Raw genomic sequence first — 15,374 nt, forward strand, 5'->3', positions numbered from 1 at the left:
GCTCTCGTGTTTGACATTCATCTGCCAGGGTTCTTGGTTTCACTGGTATCTGCCACTTTGTTTGGGGCCTTGCTTTTCATTACCTTCTGTTTAGCTCCATTTGCCTTTTCTGAGGGGATGAATTTTCTGCCATGATTGTAAAATACATAGTTAATCTGCTTCAAGTTTTACAATGCACCCTTGGTCTTCAGTTGTGAGGTTCATAACTGGTGCAGATTTTCGAAGTGGAATGACCTCAGCTGTTGCCATTTTCATCTGTCAGCTTTATTACAAAACTAGATACAAAGTTCCTTTGGTACAGTATTTTCTTGTGATGTTTTCCATGGTAAATCTACTTACACTGCTAAAGTCTGCTTTGTTGTGGTACTTCAGAATGCAAAGTTACAGGCCAGTGAACGATGAAGGTGAGGACTTTTGGTTCTTGCTCAAATGATGATTCATGTGGTTATGATTTTTTTAGGGTATCTGCTTTATTAATCATTGCTACTGTCAAATATGACACCCAAAATCTAATTGTAGCTTTGTGTTTCCAGCTATCGCCAGCAATTGGAGGGCTGTGGAAAGGACGTATGGAGTGTACTCCGCCAGAGTTACTACAATCTTCTGTTGCTTCTTGTAAATGCTGTACGTCAGTTTAACACTGAGAAAGACTGGTAGGTATTTACCTGAATTCTTCTGTTTTATTTTAGGTTAAGCCCCTTGTAAAATGCAAGAAAATGGGTAATGACAGCAACCTTTCCCTCAAGTTCAGTAAAACAAATGAACTGGTCATTGACTTTAGGAGGGGGCTTGTCTACAAGTTGAGAGGGTTAGAGATTTAAACTCCTAGGTGTTCACATAACCAATAGCCTATCCTGGTCCGACCTTGTAGATACCTTGGTCAAGAAAGGTAACAATTGCCTCTACTTCCTCAGGATGCTGAAGAAGTTTGTCATGTCCATGTCAACCCTTACCCATTTTTATCAGTGCACTACATGAAGTAGCTTCTGTGGATACATAGTGGCTTGGTATGGTAATGCGACTGTAAGAAACTGTAGGGAGTTGTGGACACCTTAACACATCACAGAAACCAGCTTCCCCTGCAGAGACTTTGTACTTCTGGCACCTCAGTAATGCAGTCAATGTAATCAGAGACCTGTCCATCCCAGCATTCTTGCTTCTCCCTTCCATTTGGCAGAGGCTAAAAAGTGTGAAAGCACATATCTCCAGGGTCAAAGACAGCTTCTATCCTGCTGTTAAAAGACTATTAAAAGGCCATCCCTTTTTTCAATTCCTCCATCTCTGCTGCATTTGCTCTCAGGATGAGGCATTTTATTCTACAATGAAGGAGATGTCCTCCTCTTTTCAAAGAAAGGGGCTTCCCTTCCTCCATTATCAATGCTGCCCTCAACTGCAACTCTTGCATTTTACACGTGTTTGCTCTTACCCCATCCTTCTGCCACCCTACCAGGGATAGGGTTCCTCTTGTCCTCTCCTACCACCCCACCAGCCTCCACTTCCAGCACACAATTTCTCCCTCTGCCAAAACAAGTGTGATCTCCCAGTGGCCACCGATTTTAATTCCACTTCCTATTCCCATTCCGATGTGTCCATCCATGGCTTCCTCCACTGTCGTGATGAGGCCACACTGAGGTTGGAAGAACAACACCTTGTATTCCATTTGGGTAGTTTCCAACCTGATGGCATGAACATCAATTTCTCAAACTTCTGGTAATCCCCCCCCCCCCCCCCCCAGCATTCCCTTCCCCTTTTCCCTCTCTCACCTTATCTCCTTGACCACCCATCATTTCCTTCTGGCTCCCCCCCCACTTTTCTTTCTTCCATGGCTTTCTGTCTCTTTCACCAATTAACTTCCCAGCTCTTTACTTCATCCCTCCTCCCTCTCCCCCCCCCCCCCCCCTCCGGTTTCACCTAGAGTTTCTATGCTTTTATTTCTCCAGTCCTACCGAAGGGTCTCAACCCGAAACGTCGACTTTACCTTTTTTCCATAGACCAGCATTTTTTGTGTCTTGCTTGGATTTCCAGCATCTGCAGATTTTCTCTTGTTTGTAAGTAGTTCCCTGGTATGATGAGATGAACTCTCAATCTCATAGTCTACCTTGTTATGACCTTGCAGCTTATTGTTTACTATAGCTGTACTGGTGCATTGTTACTGTTTATCTTGCTCTCCTTCAGTTCACTCCGGAATGTTCTGATCTGTAGGAACAGTACGTAAGGCCAGCTTTTCACTGTATCTGGGTACACGTGATAACATTCCATTTCCAATGGAAGAAGATCAAAGCAGAGGAATCTGTTTTAGATTTTTCACCCTCATGATTCGTGTTCATGAGAAGTTCTGTCTTTTTCATTGTTGCCCTCCAGTACTGTTGTTCATTGAACATATTGAGTCCGCTATCAGCAAGCTCTAAATTTACGATTTTAAGCCCAATCCAATTTATGTATCTACAAGTACCTTAACTTTAGGGAGAATATACTGTATTAATGTACACTAAGGAAAATTTTACTTTACTGCCTAGTTTCCACGGTGAGGTCTAGCTGTCAATCACTATTTGAGTGTGAGCCTCCTCTGTATCGAGGACATGTTGTGCTTCAAACACAGTTCATTTTATCTTTAATCAATTACAACAATTACACAATTAATTTAGATGAATAATTCTTTATATAGACTAAAAACTCCTAGATTTCTAAATTCAGAAAAAAATCTAAATTACAGAAGATTTTTAAGCTACAAAGAATTGCCAAACGTAGGTGCAATTCTTACGAACTAAAAAAGCATACAGATGAGTCGCCCATTGCAGAAGCTGAAGGATGAATTCTAGATTGTCTTCCTGTCATTCCTAACTATCCTGAGTGCTTCCTGACATTGATACTGTTTTGCTGTTGGTTGACTGCATCTGCAGGTGGTGTTTTTCAGTTACATTAGTTAGGCCAAGTGAGTGCAATGTTTAATTAGGCCAACTTGAGCCCCATTGTTTATCTTGTTTAAATCATGGGCCAAATAAAATCTCATTGCTCCCTTGTTTATGACAAGAGGCTGAGCAAGAAATATTGATCGGAGTTTATAAAAAAAAACTCTTTGACCTTGGAAGGGTGATGATGCTATACCAGAAAGCTGAGGTTGGCAATAAGTCCCATGAGCTCTTAAAAAAAATGTTTCTCCTTAAGAACCAAGAGCAAGATTAGGCCATTTGGTCTCTTCCATCCAAGTGCAGGTTTTCACAAATGAAATGCGGTGTTTTAAGTTTAATAAAGCTGTAATAACAAATTTATGGAACTCTGAAACCTGAACACAGAGTATAATTACCTCATCACATCAGACCAGCCTCTTAAAGTTGTTAAACCCGATGTTGGATGTTGTGAATTCTGTATGTTTCCACCAATTACGTTACCCACACAGGCATTGTGATCCTGCCTGGAGTTCAGACAAGCCGCCTGGCTCGGGTCCTGAGTTACATGGGTGGAAGGACAGTAGGGGCTTCTGGCTCGTCCTGAGATGTATTGACACGCTCACGGCCATGTCGTGACAGCAGGAACATGGTAGTGGAATCCTCCACATCTTGGTGGGCCGGTTTAAGGCGATCTGCTGAAATACACACAGGTTTACCCCTTCTATCCCTGTTCCAAAACACAGAATGGGCCATTGTAAGGGGGCCTATGGGGATGTTGCTGTGCATCATGGCAGTTGAAAACAAATAAGGTGAAATGTAGGTCAACAGGAGCCCAAGGGTTCTGTACTCCATGATGGGAGATAGGAACAGGTGTAAAGGAACTAAATTTACTGAAGAGGGTGGAATGCTGTGGTGAGGCCGACCTGGCTTTGTGGCGTCAGGAATAAAATCACCCGACATTCTTCACAGCTGCACGTATATCAATTCAGCTCTGGATGACCGCAGATCCTCTCTTGGAGCTGTTCTGAGCCCTGGCAGGACCCACAGGAGATGATCATGCCAATACACATAGAAACATAGAAAACCTACAGCACAATACAAGCCCTTCGGCCCACAAAGCTGCGTCGAACATGTCCTTACCTTAGAACTACCTAGGCTTACCCATAGCCTTCTATTTTTCTGTGTGTGGTACATGGCCTACTGGATAAGGCGTCGGTCTAGTGATCTGAAGGTCACTGGTTCAAGCCTCAGCTGAGGCTGCGTGTTGTGTCCTTGAGCAAGGCACTTAACAATTGCTCTGCGACGACACTGGTGCCAAGCTGCTGGTGCCTACTGCCCTTCCCTTGGTCAACATTGGTGGCTTGGAGAGGGCACGGTGTTGCAGCTTGGGCAACTGCTAGTCTCCCATACAACCCTGCCCAGGCCTGTGCCCTGGAAACCTTCCAAGGTGCAAATCCATGGTCTCTATTTTCCTAAGCTCCATGTACCTATCAAGGATTCTCTTAAAAGACCCTATCATTTCTGCCTGCACCACCGTCACTGGCAGCCCATTCCATACACTCACCACTTTCTGCGTTTAATAAATAAATAAATAAACAACTTACCCCTGACATTTCCTGTGTACCTACTTCCAGGCACCTTAAAAACTATGCCCTCTCGTGCTTCCCCATTTCAGCCCTGGGAAAAAGCCTCTGACTATCCACACGATCAATGCCTCTCATTATCTTGTACACCTCTATCAAGTCACCTCTCATCCTCCGTCACTCCAAGGAGAAAAGGCCGAGTTCACTCAGCCTGTTTTCATAAGGCATGCTCCCCAATCCAAGCAACATCCTTGTAAATCTCCTCTGCACCCTTTCTATGGTTTCCATGTCCTTCCTGTAGTGAGGCCACCAGAATTGAGCACTGTACTCCAAATGGGGTCTGATCAGCTGCAACATTACCTCTCGGCTCTTAAACTCAATCTCACAATTGATGAAGGCCAATGCACCGTATGCCTTCTTAACCACAGAGTCAACCTGCATAGCAGCTTTGAGTGTTCTATGGACTCGGACCCCAAGATCTCCCTCTGATCCTCCACACTGCCAAGAGTCTTACCATTAGTACTACATTCTGCCATCATATTTGACCTACCAAAGTGAATCACCTCGCACTTATATAATTCCATCTGCCACTTCTCAGCCCAGTTTTGCATCCTATCAATGTCCCACTGTAACCTTTGACAGCCCTCCACACTATCCACAACACCCCTAACCTTTGTGACATCAGCAAATTTACTAACCCATCCCTCCACTTCCTCATCCAGGTCATTTATAAAACTCACGAAGAGTAAGGGTCCCAGAACAGATCCCTGAGGCACACCACTGGTCACCGACCTCCATGCAGAATATGACCTGTCTACAACCACTCTTTGCCTTCTGTGGACAAGCCAGTTCTGGACCCACAAAGCAATGTCCCCTTGGATCCCATGCATCCTTACTTTCTCAATAAGCCTTGCATGGGGTACCTTATCAAATGCCTTGCTGAAATCCATATACACTACATCTACTGCTCTACCTTCATCAATGTGTTTAGTCACATCTGTCAGGGAAGCCATCAGAGCAGTCTTTCAGGAACCTGCTCTCGTAGGCTGTTGAACTGTCGGTGATGCGCTGTGGTGTGATGTAGCTTAACACCAAGGTTCCGGGCCATAGCAGCCCAGAGGACAGCAAACTGAGCCACACAGGTGCTGATGAACATCCAAGCCAAGTCTGCATTCGTCGTTAATGCCAGAGGGGTGATCTCTGACCATCTGGTGGTACGGTCCACATTAACAGTCAAACTGTCACTCGGGGACCTCAGAAGGTGCCCATGATGGTTAACTTTTGCCCGCTGGCACTCCACACAGGCTGCAGTCCAATCACGCGTGTCCTTTCTAAGGCTTTCTAAACTTTGGTGTGGCCAGTTTCTGTGAGGCCTTCCAGTCTGGATGCAAAAGGCCATGTACAGAGTTAAAAATAGTCCGCCTCCAGTTTGTGGCATGATGGGGTGAGGGCGGCTGGGTGAAACATCCCACAGGAGGGAAACTCTGAACTTAATGTCAGCCAACCACAGGCCTGTGACTGCTGTTCGGTAAGCCTGGACCTCTGGGTCAGATGCTATGCTGGCATAGTCAACCCCTATGTGGTGCTTGAACCCATTTTTTGTGACTACAGTGAATAAGGGCTTGGTGATGTTTGGGAATTTGCCCAGCAGTCGAGTAAACTGGCATGCGGTGGAGCATGCGCTTGGACAGAGTCTTTGTGGGTTCCTGTGTGACATGGGTGCTGCCAGCATGCCAAAGTGAAGTTACCCATGTGCCTTCACCTATCACCTTCCAGCTAGCCTCTTCCCCTCCTCACACTTTTTAAAATTCAGGCATCTTGTCCCTTCCCTCTCAGCCCTGAAGAAGAGTCTCATTTGGAAACGTTGACTGGTTAATCTTTTCCTTAGATGCAGCCTGACCTGCTGAATTCCTCCAGCATTTTGTGTGTGTTAAATTAGAACACTACCAGCATTAATACAGTACTATAAAGCTGTGAACTAGTTACAAATAGTTATCTATGATGGAATTCATCCAGTATATGCTGTTGTGTTTTTGATTGTAAATGAAACTGTTACATTCTTCAAATTTTTGTTTTCATTGTAACATTTAAGAAGATTGCAAATACCTTCAAATTCTTCATAGCTCCCAACTTGAAGTAGGGAACTGGTTTCATTTTGACTCTCGGCATTTTTCATGCCTCCAAGCCTGAAAACTTGAAACTGTAGTGAGCAAAACAGTTCTGAATTTACTGCTAATTTCTCGTCAACTATCGGTGGCAAAAATCCCTGATTTTGAACACAAATGATGCAGTTTAAAAACTTCCCTCTAAATATGTTGTAGTGTCTTAATGGCCACAAAAGTGCACATTACTGACACTAGTTAGAAACTGTTTGGCAACAATCATCTGTCCCAATTAAGTGGCATAGTGTCCCAAATAAATGAAAGAAATCCCAACTTTTGTTCTTTAAGAATTGTCGTAAATAAGCGGCTAAATTAACCGATGGCCCAAGTAACTGGAATCCACTAATTTTAGTTTGTATAATGTCCAGCACAGAATTCATCCCATTCATAATTTTTGCTGTTCCTGCAGTGCCAAAGTTCACTATATTGTTTATAGAACATTTTTCCCTTCTTCACATTGTGTTTCCCTTCTGTTTTAGGACCCTACTCCCAGCACTATCCTGCATTCAGACCTGCCTGCTGCACTTGCTCGATATGGGTTGGGAACCTATGGACCTATCCTTTTTCAATGACATCAAGCTACCTGATCTCCTTTTGGCAATGTCACAGGAAAACATCAGTATTCATGACAGCACAATACAGTGAGTATAATACTGCAATACTTTTGAAATACTCAAAATAACATGGCATACAGAGTTCGTAGTTGATGTGGTGTGAGTGACATTGTGCAAATATCTTAACGTATTTACATAGAAATCTACAGCACCTTACAGGCCCTTCAGCCCACAATGTTGTGCTGACTGTAACCTACTGTGGAAGCTGCCTAGAATTTCCCTACCATATAGCCCTCTATTTTTCTAAGCTCCATGTACCTGTCTAAGAGTCTCTTAAAAGACCCTATTGTATCCGCCTCCACCACCACCGCTGGCAGCCCATTCCACACAACCACCACTCTCTGTGCTAGAAACTTACCCCTGACATCCCACTTGTAACTACTTCCAAGCACCTTAAAAGGATGTCCACTTGTGTTAGCTGGGGAAAAGACTCCAGATATCCACACAATCAGTGCCTCTCAACATCTTATATACCTCTATCAGGTCATCTCTCATTCTCTGTTGCTCCAAGGAGAAAAGGCCAAGTTCACTCCACCTATTCTCATAAGGCATGCTCCCCAATCCAGGCAACCTCCTTGCAAATCTCCTCTGCACGCTCTCTCGTATCCACATCCTTCATGTAATGTGGTGACCAGAACTGAACACAACTTGTCTAATTATGTTTGAAAAATAGTTTTAATTGAATATAGTTTTAACAGAATATTCACTCACTAGATAGTGGGCATGTGCGGAGGGAGAGTTGAGGGGTGTGGAGAGACAGGACTGTAAAGAAGGGAGCTATTACAATATGTAATTTTGAAGTTCGAGATTAGGGCAGGATGGAGAAGGGGAATGAAGTTTGATTCAGGATGGAGGGGGGAATGGGGTTTGATTCAGGATGGTGAGGGGGAATGGAGTTTGATTTAAGATGGAGAGGGGGAATGGGATTTGATTCAGGATGGAGAGGGGGAATGGGGTTTGATTCAGGATGGAGAGGGGGAATGGGGTTTGATTCAGGATGGAGAGGGTGAATGGGGTTTGATTCAGGATGGAGTGGGGAATGGGGTTTGATTCAGGATGGAGGGGGGAATGGAGTTTGATTCAGGATGGAGTGGGGAATGGGGTTTGATTCAGGATGGAGGGGGGAATGGGGTTTGATTCAGGATGGAGAGGGGGAATGGGGTTTGATTAAGGATGGAGAGGGTGAATGGAGTTTGATTCAGGATGGAGTGGGGAATGGGGTTTGATTCAGGATGGAGGGGGGAATGGGGTTTGATTCAGGATGGAGAGGTGGAATGAGGTTTGATTGAGGATAGAGGGGGAATAGGGTTTGTTTCAGAATGGAGGAGGGAGTGGGGTTTGTTTCAGGATAGTGGGGGAATGGAGTTTGATTCAGGGTCGAGAGGGGGAATGGAATTTAATTCAGGATGGAGGGGGGAATGGGGTTTGATTCAGGATGGGGGAATGGAGTTTAATTCAGGATGGAGGGGGAATGGGGTTTGATTCAGGATGGAGGGAGGTATGGGGTTTGATTCAGGATGGAGAGGGGAATGGGGTTTGATTCAGGATGGAGAGGGAATGGGGTTTGATTCAGGATGAAGAGGGAATGGGGTTTGATTCAGGATGGAGGGGGGAATGGGGTTTAATTCAGGATGGAGAGGGGGGAATGGGGTTTGATTCAGGATGGAGGGGGAATGGGGTTTGATTCAGGATGGAGAGGGAATGGGGTTTGATTCAGGAAGGAGAGGGAATGGGGTTTGATTCAGGATGGAGGGGGAATGGGGTTTGATTCAGGATGGAGGGGGAATGGGGTTCGGTTCAGGAAGGAGAGGGGAATGGGGTTTGATTCAGGATGGAGAGGGGGAATGGGGTTTGATTCAGGATGGAGTGGGGAATGGGGTTTGATTCAGGAAGGAGATGGGAATGGGGTTTGATTCAGGATGGAGAGGGGGAATGGGGTTTGATTCAGGATGGAGAGGGGAATGGGGTTTGATTCAGGATGGAGAGGGGGAATGGGGTTTGATTCAGGATGGAGTGGGGAATGGGGTTTGATTCAGGAAGGAGAGGGAATGGGGTTTGATTCAGGATGGAGGGGGGAATGGGGTTTGATTCAGGATGGAGGGGGAATGGGGTTTAATTCAGGATGGAGGGGGAATGGGGTTTAATTCAGGATGGAGGGGGAATGGGGTTTAATTCAGGATGGAGGGGGAATGGGGTTTAATTCAGGATGGAGAGGGGGAATGGGGTTTGATTCAGGATGGAGAGGGTGAATGGGGTTTGATTCAGGATGGAGTGGGGAATGGGGTTTGATTCAGGATGGAGGGGGGAATGGAGTTTGATTCAGGATGGAGTGGGGAATGGGGTTTGATTCAGGATGGAGGGGGGAATGGGGTTTGATTCAGGATGGAGAGGGGGAATGGGGTTTGATTAAGGATGGAGAGGGTGAATGGAGTTTGATTCAGGATGGAGTGGGGAATGGGGTTTGATTCAGGATGGAGGGGGGAATGGGGTTTGATTCAGGATGGAGAGGTGGAATGAGGTTTGATTGAGGATAGAGGGGGAATAGGGTTTGTTTCAGAATGGAGGAGGGAGTGGGGTTTGTTTCAGGATAGTGGGGGAATGGAGTTTGATTCAGGGTCGAGAGGGGGAATGGAATTTAATTCAGGATGGAGGGGGGAATGGGGTTTGATTCAGGATGGGGGAATGGAGTTTAATTCAGGATGGAGGGGGAATGGGGTTTGATTCAGGATGGAGGGAGGTATGGGGTTTGATTCAGGATGGAGAGGGGAATGGGGTTTGATTCAGGATGGAGAGGGAATGGGGTTTGATTCAGGATGAAGAGGGAATGGGGTTTGATTCAGGATGGAGGGGGGAATGGGGTTTAATTCAGGATGGAGAGGGGGGAATGGGGTTTGATTCAGGATGGAGGGGGAATGGGGTTTGATTCAGGATGGAGAGGGAATGGGGTTTGATTCAGGAAGGAGAGGGAATGGGGTTTGATTCAGGATGGAGGGGGAATGGGGTTTGATTCAGGATGGAGGGGGAATGGGGTTCGGTTCAGGAAGGAGAGGGGAATGGGGTTTGATTCAGGATGGAGAGGGGGAATGGGGTTTGATTCAGGATGGAGTGGGGAATGGGGTTTGATTCAGGAAGGAGATGGGAATGGGGTTTGATTCAGGATGGAGAGGGGGAATGGGGTTTGATTCAGGATGGAGAGGGGAATGGGGTTTGATTCAGGATGGAGAGGGGGAATGGGGTTTGATTCAGGATGGAGTGGGGAATGGGGTTTGATTCAGGAAGGAGAGGGAATGGGGTTTGATTCAGGATGGAGGGGGGAATGGGGTTTGATTCAGGATGGAGGGGGAATGGGGTTTAATTCAGGATGGAGGGGGAATGGGGTTTAATTCAGGATGGAGGGGGAATGGGGTTTAATTCAGGATGGAGGGGGAATGGGGTTTAATTCAGGATGGAGGGGGAATGGGGTTTGATTCAGGATGGAGAGGGTGAATGGGGTTTGATTCAGGATGGAGGGGGAATGGGGTTTGATTCAGGATGGAGAGGGGAATGGGTTTTGATTCAGGATGGAGAGGGGGAATGGGGTTTGATTCAGGAAGGAGAGGGGAATGGGGTTTGATTCAGGAAGGAGAGGGGAATGGGGTTTGATTTAGGATCGAGTGGGGAATGGGGTTTGATTCAGGATCGAGAGGGGGAATGGGGTTTGATTCAGGATGGAGAGGGGGAATGGGGTTTGAATCAGGATGGAGAGGGGGAATGGGGTTTGATTCAGGATGGACTGGGGGAATTGGGTTTGATTCAGGATGGAGTGGGGGAATGGGGTTTGATTCAGGAAGGAGAGGGGAATGGGTTTGATTCAGGATGGAGAGGGGGAATGGGGTTTGATTCAGGATGGAGTGGGGGAATGGGTTTGATTCAGGATGGAGAGGGGGAATTGGGTTTGAATCTGGATGGAGAGGGGGAATTGGGTTTGAATCAGGATGGAGAGGGGGAATGGGGTTTGATTTAGGATGGAGTGGGGGAATGGGGTTTGATTCAGGATGGAGTGGGGGAATGGGGTTTGATTCAGGAAGGAGAGGGGAATGGGGTTTGATTCAGGAAGGAGAGGGGAATGGGTTTGATTCAGGAAGGAGAGGGGAATGGGTTTGATTCAGGAAGGAGAGGGGAATGGGTTTGATTCAGGATGGAGAGAGGGAATTGGGTTTATTCTATGATTAGGTGAGATGGAGAGGAGGAATAGTGTTGGTTCAGGCTGTCGAGGGGCGAATGTGGTTTGGTTCCTGAAGGAGTGTAGGGAAGGGAGTTTGTTCTGTGATCGAGGGAGGTGGAGAAGGTGGTGATGAAGTTTCGTTTAACTGTTGCTGATGGAGATGTTTATCTAGCCAGTGGAGTGAAGAGGATGAGATTGCAGATTATGAATGCAACAGAGAATGGATGGAGGAATGTCAGGACGGAATACAGCTGCGGGTCTGGTACGAAAGGATGACTAATGCTACAGCTGAAGAGAAGAGGAGAGTAAGTGAATGCTTTTTTTTGTTTATGAATGGAGCAGTCTTTTGCATTTAATTGTCAAATATAAAAGCTAAGGTTTGTGTTCATTTTCTCTTCCTAATATTTTACTTCATTAAATGTTGGAAAATAAAGTATGAATATAAAGTGCTTTTTGTTTAAGTTGGAAGAAATGTGGCAAGGTTTTCCCAGTCAGATTAGGATATGTTTTTATTTTTTGCAAATTATATTTCAAGTTTTTGCTTCAGAGTTTGTGCATAAGATCTGTTTATTTTTGATATGATGCATCTGTTATTCATTTCTATTGTTGTTTCTGAAGAAATATATGTGCAGTTTTGAACCCTAGAACTCGTGACAGACTATTTGCTTGTCTTTCGTAATAGATGCACATGTTTGTTGCACGCTATTGTGACCTGTTGAATGTGGAGATCTCCTGCGATGGATGTCATAAAATAGCACCTTGGCATCGCTACCGCTGTCTTCAGTGTCCAGACATGGATCTCTGCAAAACCTGCTTCCTCGGTAAAAATTTGGTTTTGATGTGAAGTTAAATAGCTGGTATTAAAGGCCATGCAAAAGTTGTTGTGTGAAAATGCTCTTGATTTTCTTGAGCAACACACGTAAACAACTGGAGTAAATCAGTGAGCTAGCATCTGTGGAGGGGAATAAACAGTAGACATTTTGGGCCGACACCCTTCAACGGGACTGAAAAGAAAGGGAGCAGAATCTGGAACAAGAAGGTGGAGTAGGTAGGGATGGAGTACAAGCTGGCAGTTAATAGGTGACTCCAGGTTGGGGGAGCTGTGTGACAGAGGAAGGTGATGTGAGAAGCTGGGAACTGGTAGGTGGAAGAGGTAAAAGAAGAAAATTGATAGGAGAGGATAGTGGACCATGGAATAATGGGAAGGAAGTGGTGAACAGAGGCAGGTAATGGGATTCAGGACATTTATAAAGACAGGTGTGTAAAAAGGGCCCAAGGGATCACTGGGGACCCAAGTCACCCCAATCACAATCTATTCCAGCTGCTACATCCAGGAAATGGTACCGCAGCATAAAAGCCAGGACCAACAGGCTCCAGAGGACAGCTTCTTCCACCAGGCCATCAGATTGATTAACTCACGCTGATTTGAGTATATTTCTATGTTATATTGACTGTTCTATTTATTATAAATTACAATGATTGCACATTTAGGCGGAAAAGTAACGTAAAGATTTTTGCTCCTCGTATATGAGGAATGTAAGAAATAAAGTCAATTCAATTCAGGTCAAGAGGGCATAGAGGAGAAGAGGAGGAGTAAGAGGGCCATCAGAATGGAGGGAAAAAGAGGAGGAAGAGGGATGGGGGAAACAGAGAGAAAAGAGTTTACTGGAAGTTAGAGAAAGCAGCGTTCTTGCCATCAGGTTGGATACCCAGACAGTATGAGGTGTTACTCTTCCAGCCCGAGTTTATTCCAACCACCATGGAGGGGAGGCCAGGGACAGACACGTCAGTATGAGAATAGGAATCTTTTTTGCCTATGCTGCAACTTTTGGAAGATGATATCATGCACTTTAGCTCATCCAAAATGCTTGTCCTTGTACCCCTGGATTACTTTGGTATATTACTCACCAGGATTTCTCTTGTCGATGATGTAGATTTTCTTATTTGATACAAGCTCAGGGATTTGCCAGTCATGACATTCTTTTAAACAAAGATATGGTGTGCCCCATGGTTACATATCAGCATTTAAAAGGTTAGGTGTGATGCCCGGCTAGCTCATTTGATAGGTGGTGGGTTTGAGCCCATGTTGAGCGTTGCTTTTGCCATGACTAAATGGCGGTGCAGACTCGATGAGCCAAATGGCCTAATTCTGTTTGTCTAGCTTATGGTCTTAGCTTGTGAAATGGACCATAGGGCAGTATCCAAACAGCAATATCTGCAGATGCTTTAAGCTTAGAATAAAAGAAGAAAATGCTGGGAGTACACAGATGGTCCAAAGCATCTGTGAAGAGAGAATCACAAATAAAATTTCTGGTCAGTCAGCTGGGAGAAGTGAGTTAGCAGGCATGCTTTAAGGTTGTAGGCTGGAGGCAAGGGCAGAGGCAGGTAGTGTCTGTGCAAAGGGTAGACTTAGTTACACAGATCTCATGCTATCCATTTCACATCTTTTTCCCCAAGTCACAACATGCTTGTTTTCTAAACTTTTCCAATTTTGAAAAAGGTTGTAGATCTGAAATGTTATCTCTGTTTCATTCTCTATGGATGCTGTCTGACCTGCTGAGTATGTCCAGCAGTTTCAGTTCATATTTAAGCATGAGGAGTTTATGGTCAGAATGTCATGCTGCATATTGAGTATTTTTGGCCCACAGTCCTTGAAAGGAAATATTCAAGCCATGATGCTGTGCAGAGCAGTACCATAGAACCTGGTCCCTCTTATCGAAGGGATTGGACAACAAAAATACCACAGCAACATCTGTACTGTACCTCTTTGAACCCTCACCCTGGGCAGTGTCACCAAAAACTCAATGCCATTGTAATGAATTATTTTCAGATCCCTCTCTGATATAGTGTGTTTCTGTTCTAAGGTTATGTCACTTTTCTGGAGTATTGTATAATGTTAATTATTGGCCATAGTTTCTAGATGAGATCCAACCTGTATTTCATGAAATTATGTTATAATTTTTGTTAAATTCTAAAACTGTATTAGTAAAATCTAATTTTAGTTTTTCAAAAATTAATTTGGCATAGTTCATCTCTTTCAAAATTTGTGCGCATTTACCTCTCTGTTTCTTTCTTCCTGGCCATCATTGTACCTTGTATAGTCATTATCTACCCTCTTTCTTTATACAAAAATGAATCTCATTACACTTGATTGCATCTGCCTGCCCATTTCACATTGTTTTCCTTCTGAAGTTTACTGTCATCACTTTTTAAAATGTCAGGGTTCAAGTCAAGGAAATGAAATCTAGGGAGTCACTAGAGCAAATAACTGCTCAATGGGAGACACCATTGTACAGTCCTGATACAGTATTTTGACCCAAATTGTGAACAATTCCTTCCACCCTGACCCTATAGATGGGGCTTGGCCACTAGACTGCCAAATACTGTAGTCTTTCTTCCAATCTGAAGATGCAAGCATTCATCATTTCTATGCTCAGTAGCAGGAAGGGCAGTGCGGTGTGGCCAGTCAGCGGATATATGTCATTCTAGAGAGATTTGTATGGTGCTTTGTCATTTCTGGGGCCAGCCCCAATTGACTAGCTAGAAGTCTTGTGTCTGCCAATGATGAGGTCCTAATTGAAATATATCTGAACAATGCCAACTCAATTTGTTGTGGAGATGAACTGTTATTCAGGATACAGTCCAAAGCAGGATGGTGTTAAGGCATGAATGCGTAGGAAGATTTCTCATTTTTCAGATTTTATTTTAGTGGAATATAATATAATTTAAAAATGGAATTTCATCGTGCAGGGAGGTCATACTGCAACTATACAGGGTACTGGTGAGGCTGCACCTGGAGTACTATGTGCAGTTCTGATCTCCATACTTGAGGAAGGATATACTGGCTTTGGAGGCAGTGCAGAGGAGGTTCACCGGGTTGATTCCAGGGATGAAGTGGTTAACCTATGAAGAGAGGTTATGCC

The 15,374-nt window shown here is 44.8% G+C and overlaps 1 protein-coding gene across 5 annotated transcripts in view; it reads left to right on the top strand.

Moving 5' to 3' along the window:
- zzef1 (zinc finger, ZZ-type with EF hand domain 1) overlaps positions 1-15,374 on the top strand; it is a 264,244-nt gene that overhangs the window by 119,651 nt on the left and 129,219 nt on the right. For 3 of the 5 annotated variants that reach the window (XM_073053829.1, XM_073053832.1, XM_073053831.1), the window contains exons 31-34: positions 534-653; positions 7,113-7,274; positions 11,612-11,756; positions 12,134-12,272. In XM_073053829.1, coding sequence (XP_072909930.1) covers positions 534-653; positions 7,113-7,274; positions 11,612-11,756; positions 12,134-12,272 — 566 coding nt within the window. The remainder of the gene's footprint in view (positions 1-533; positions 654-7,112; positions 7,275-11,611; positions 11,757-12,133; positions 12,273-15,374) is intronic. The other 2 variants (XM_073053830.1, XM_073053833.1) reach the window with 1 other exon arrangement.

Source organism: Hemitrygon akajei, chromosome 8 (genome assembly GCF_048418815.1).
Source record: "Hemitrygon akajei chromosome 8, sHemAka1.3, whole genome shotgun sequence".
Taxonomy (NCBI): Eukaryota; Metazoa; Chordata; class Chondrichthyes; order Myliobatiformes; family Dasyatidae; genus Hemitrygon; species Hemitrygon akajei.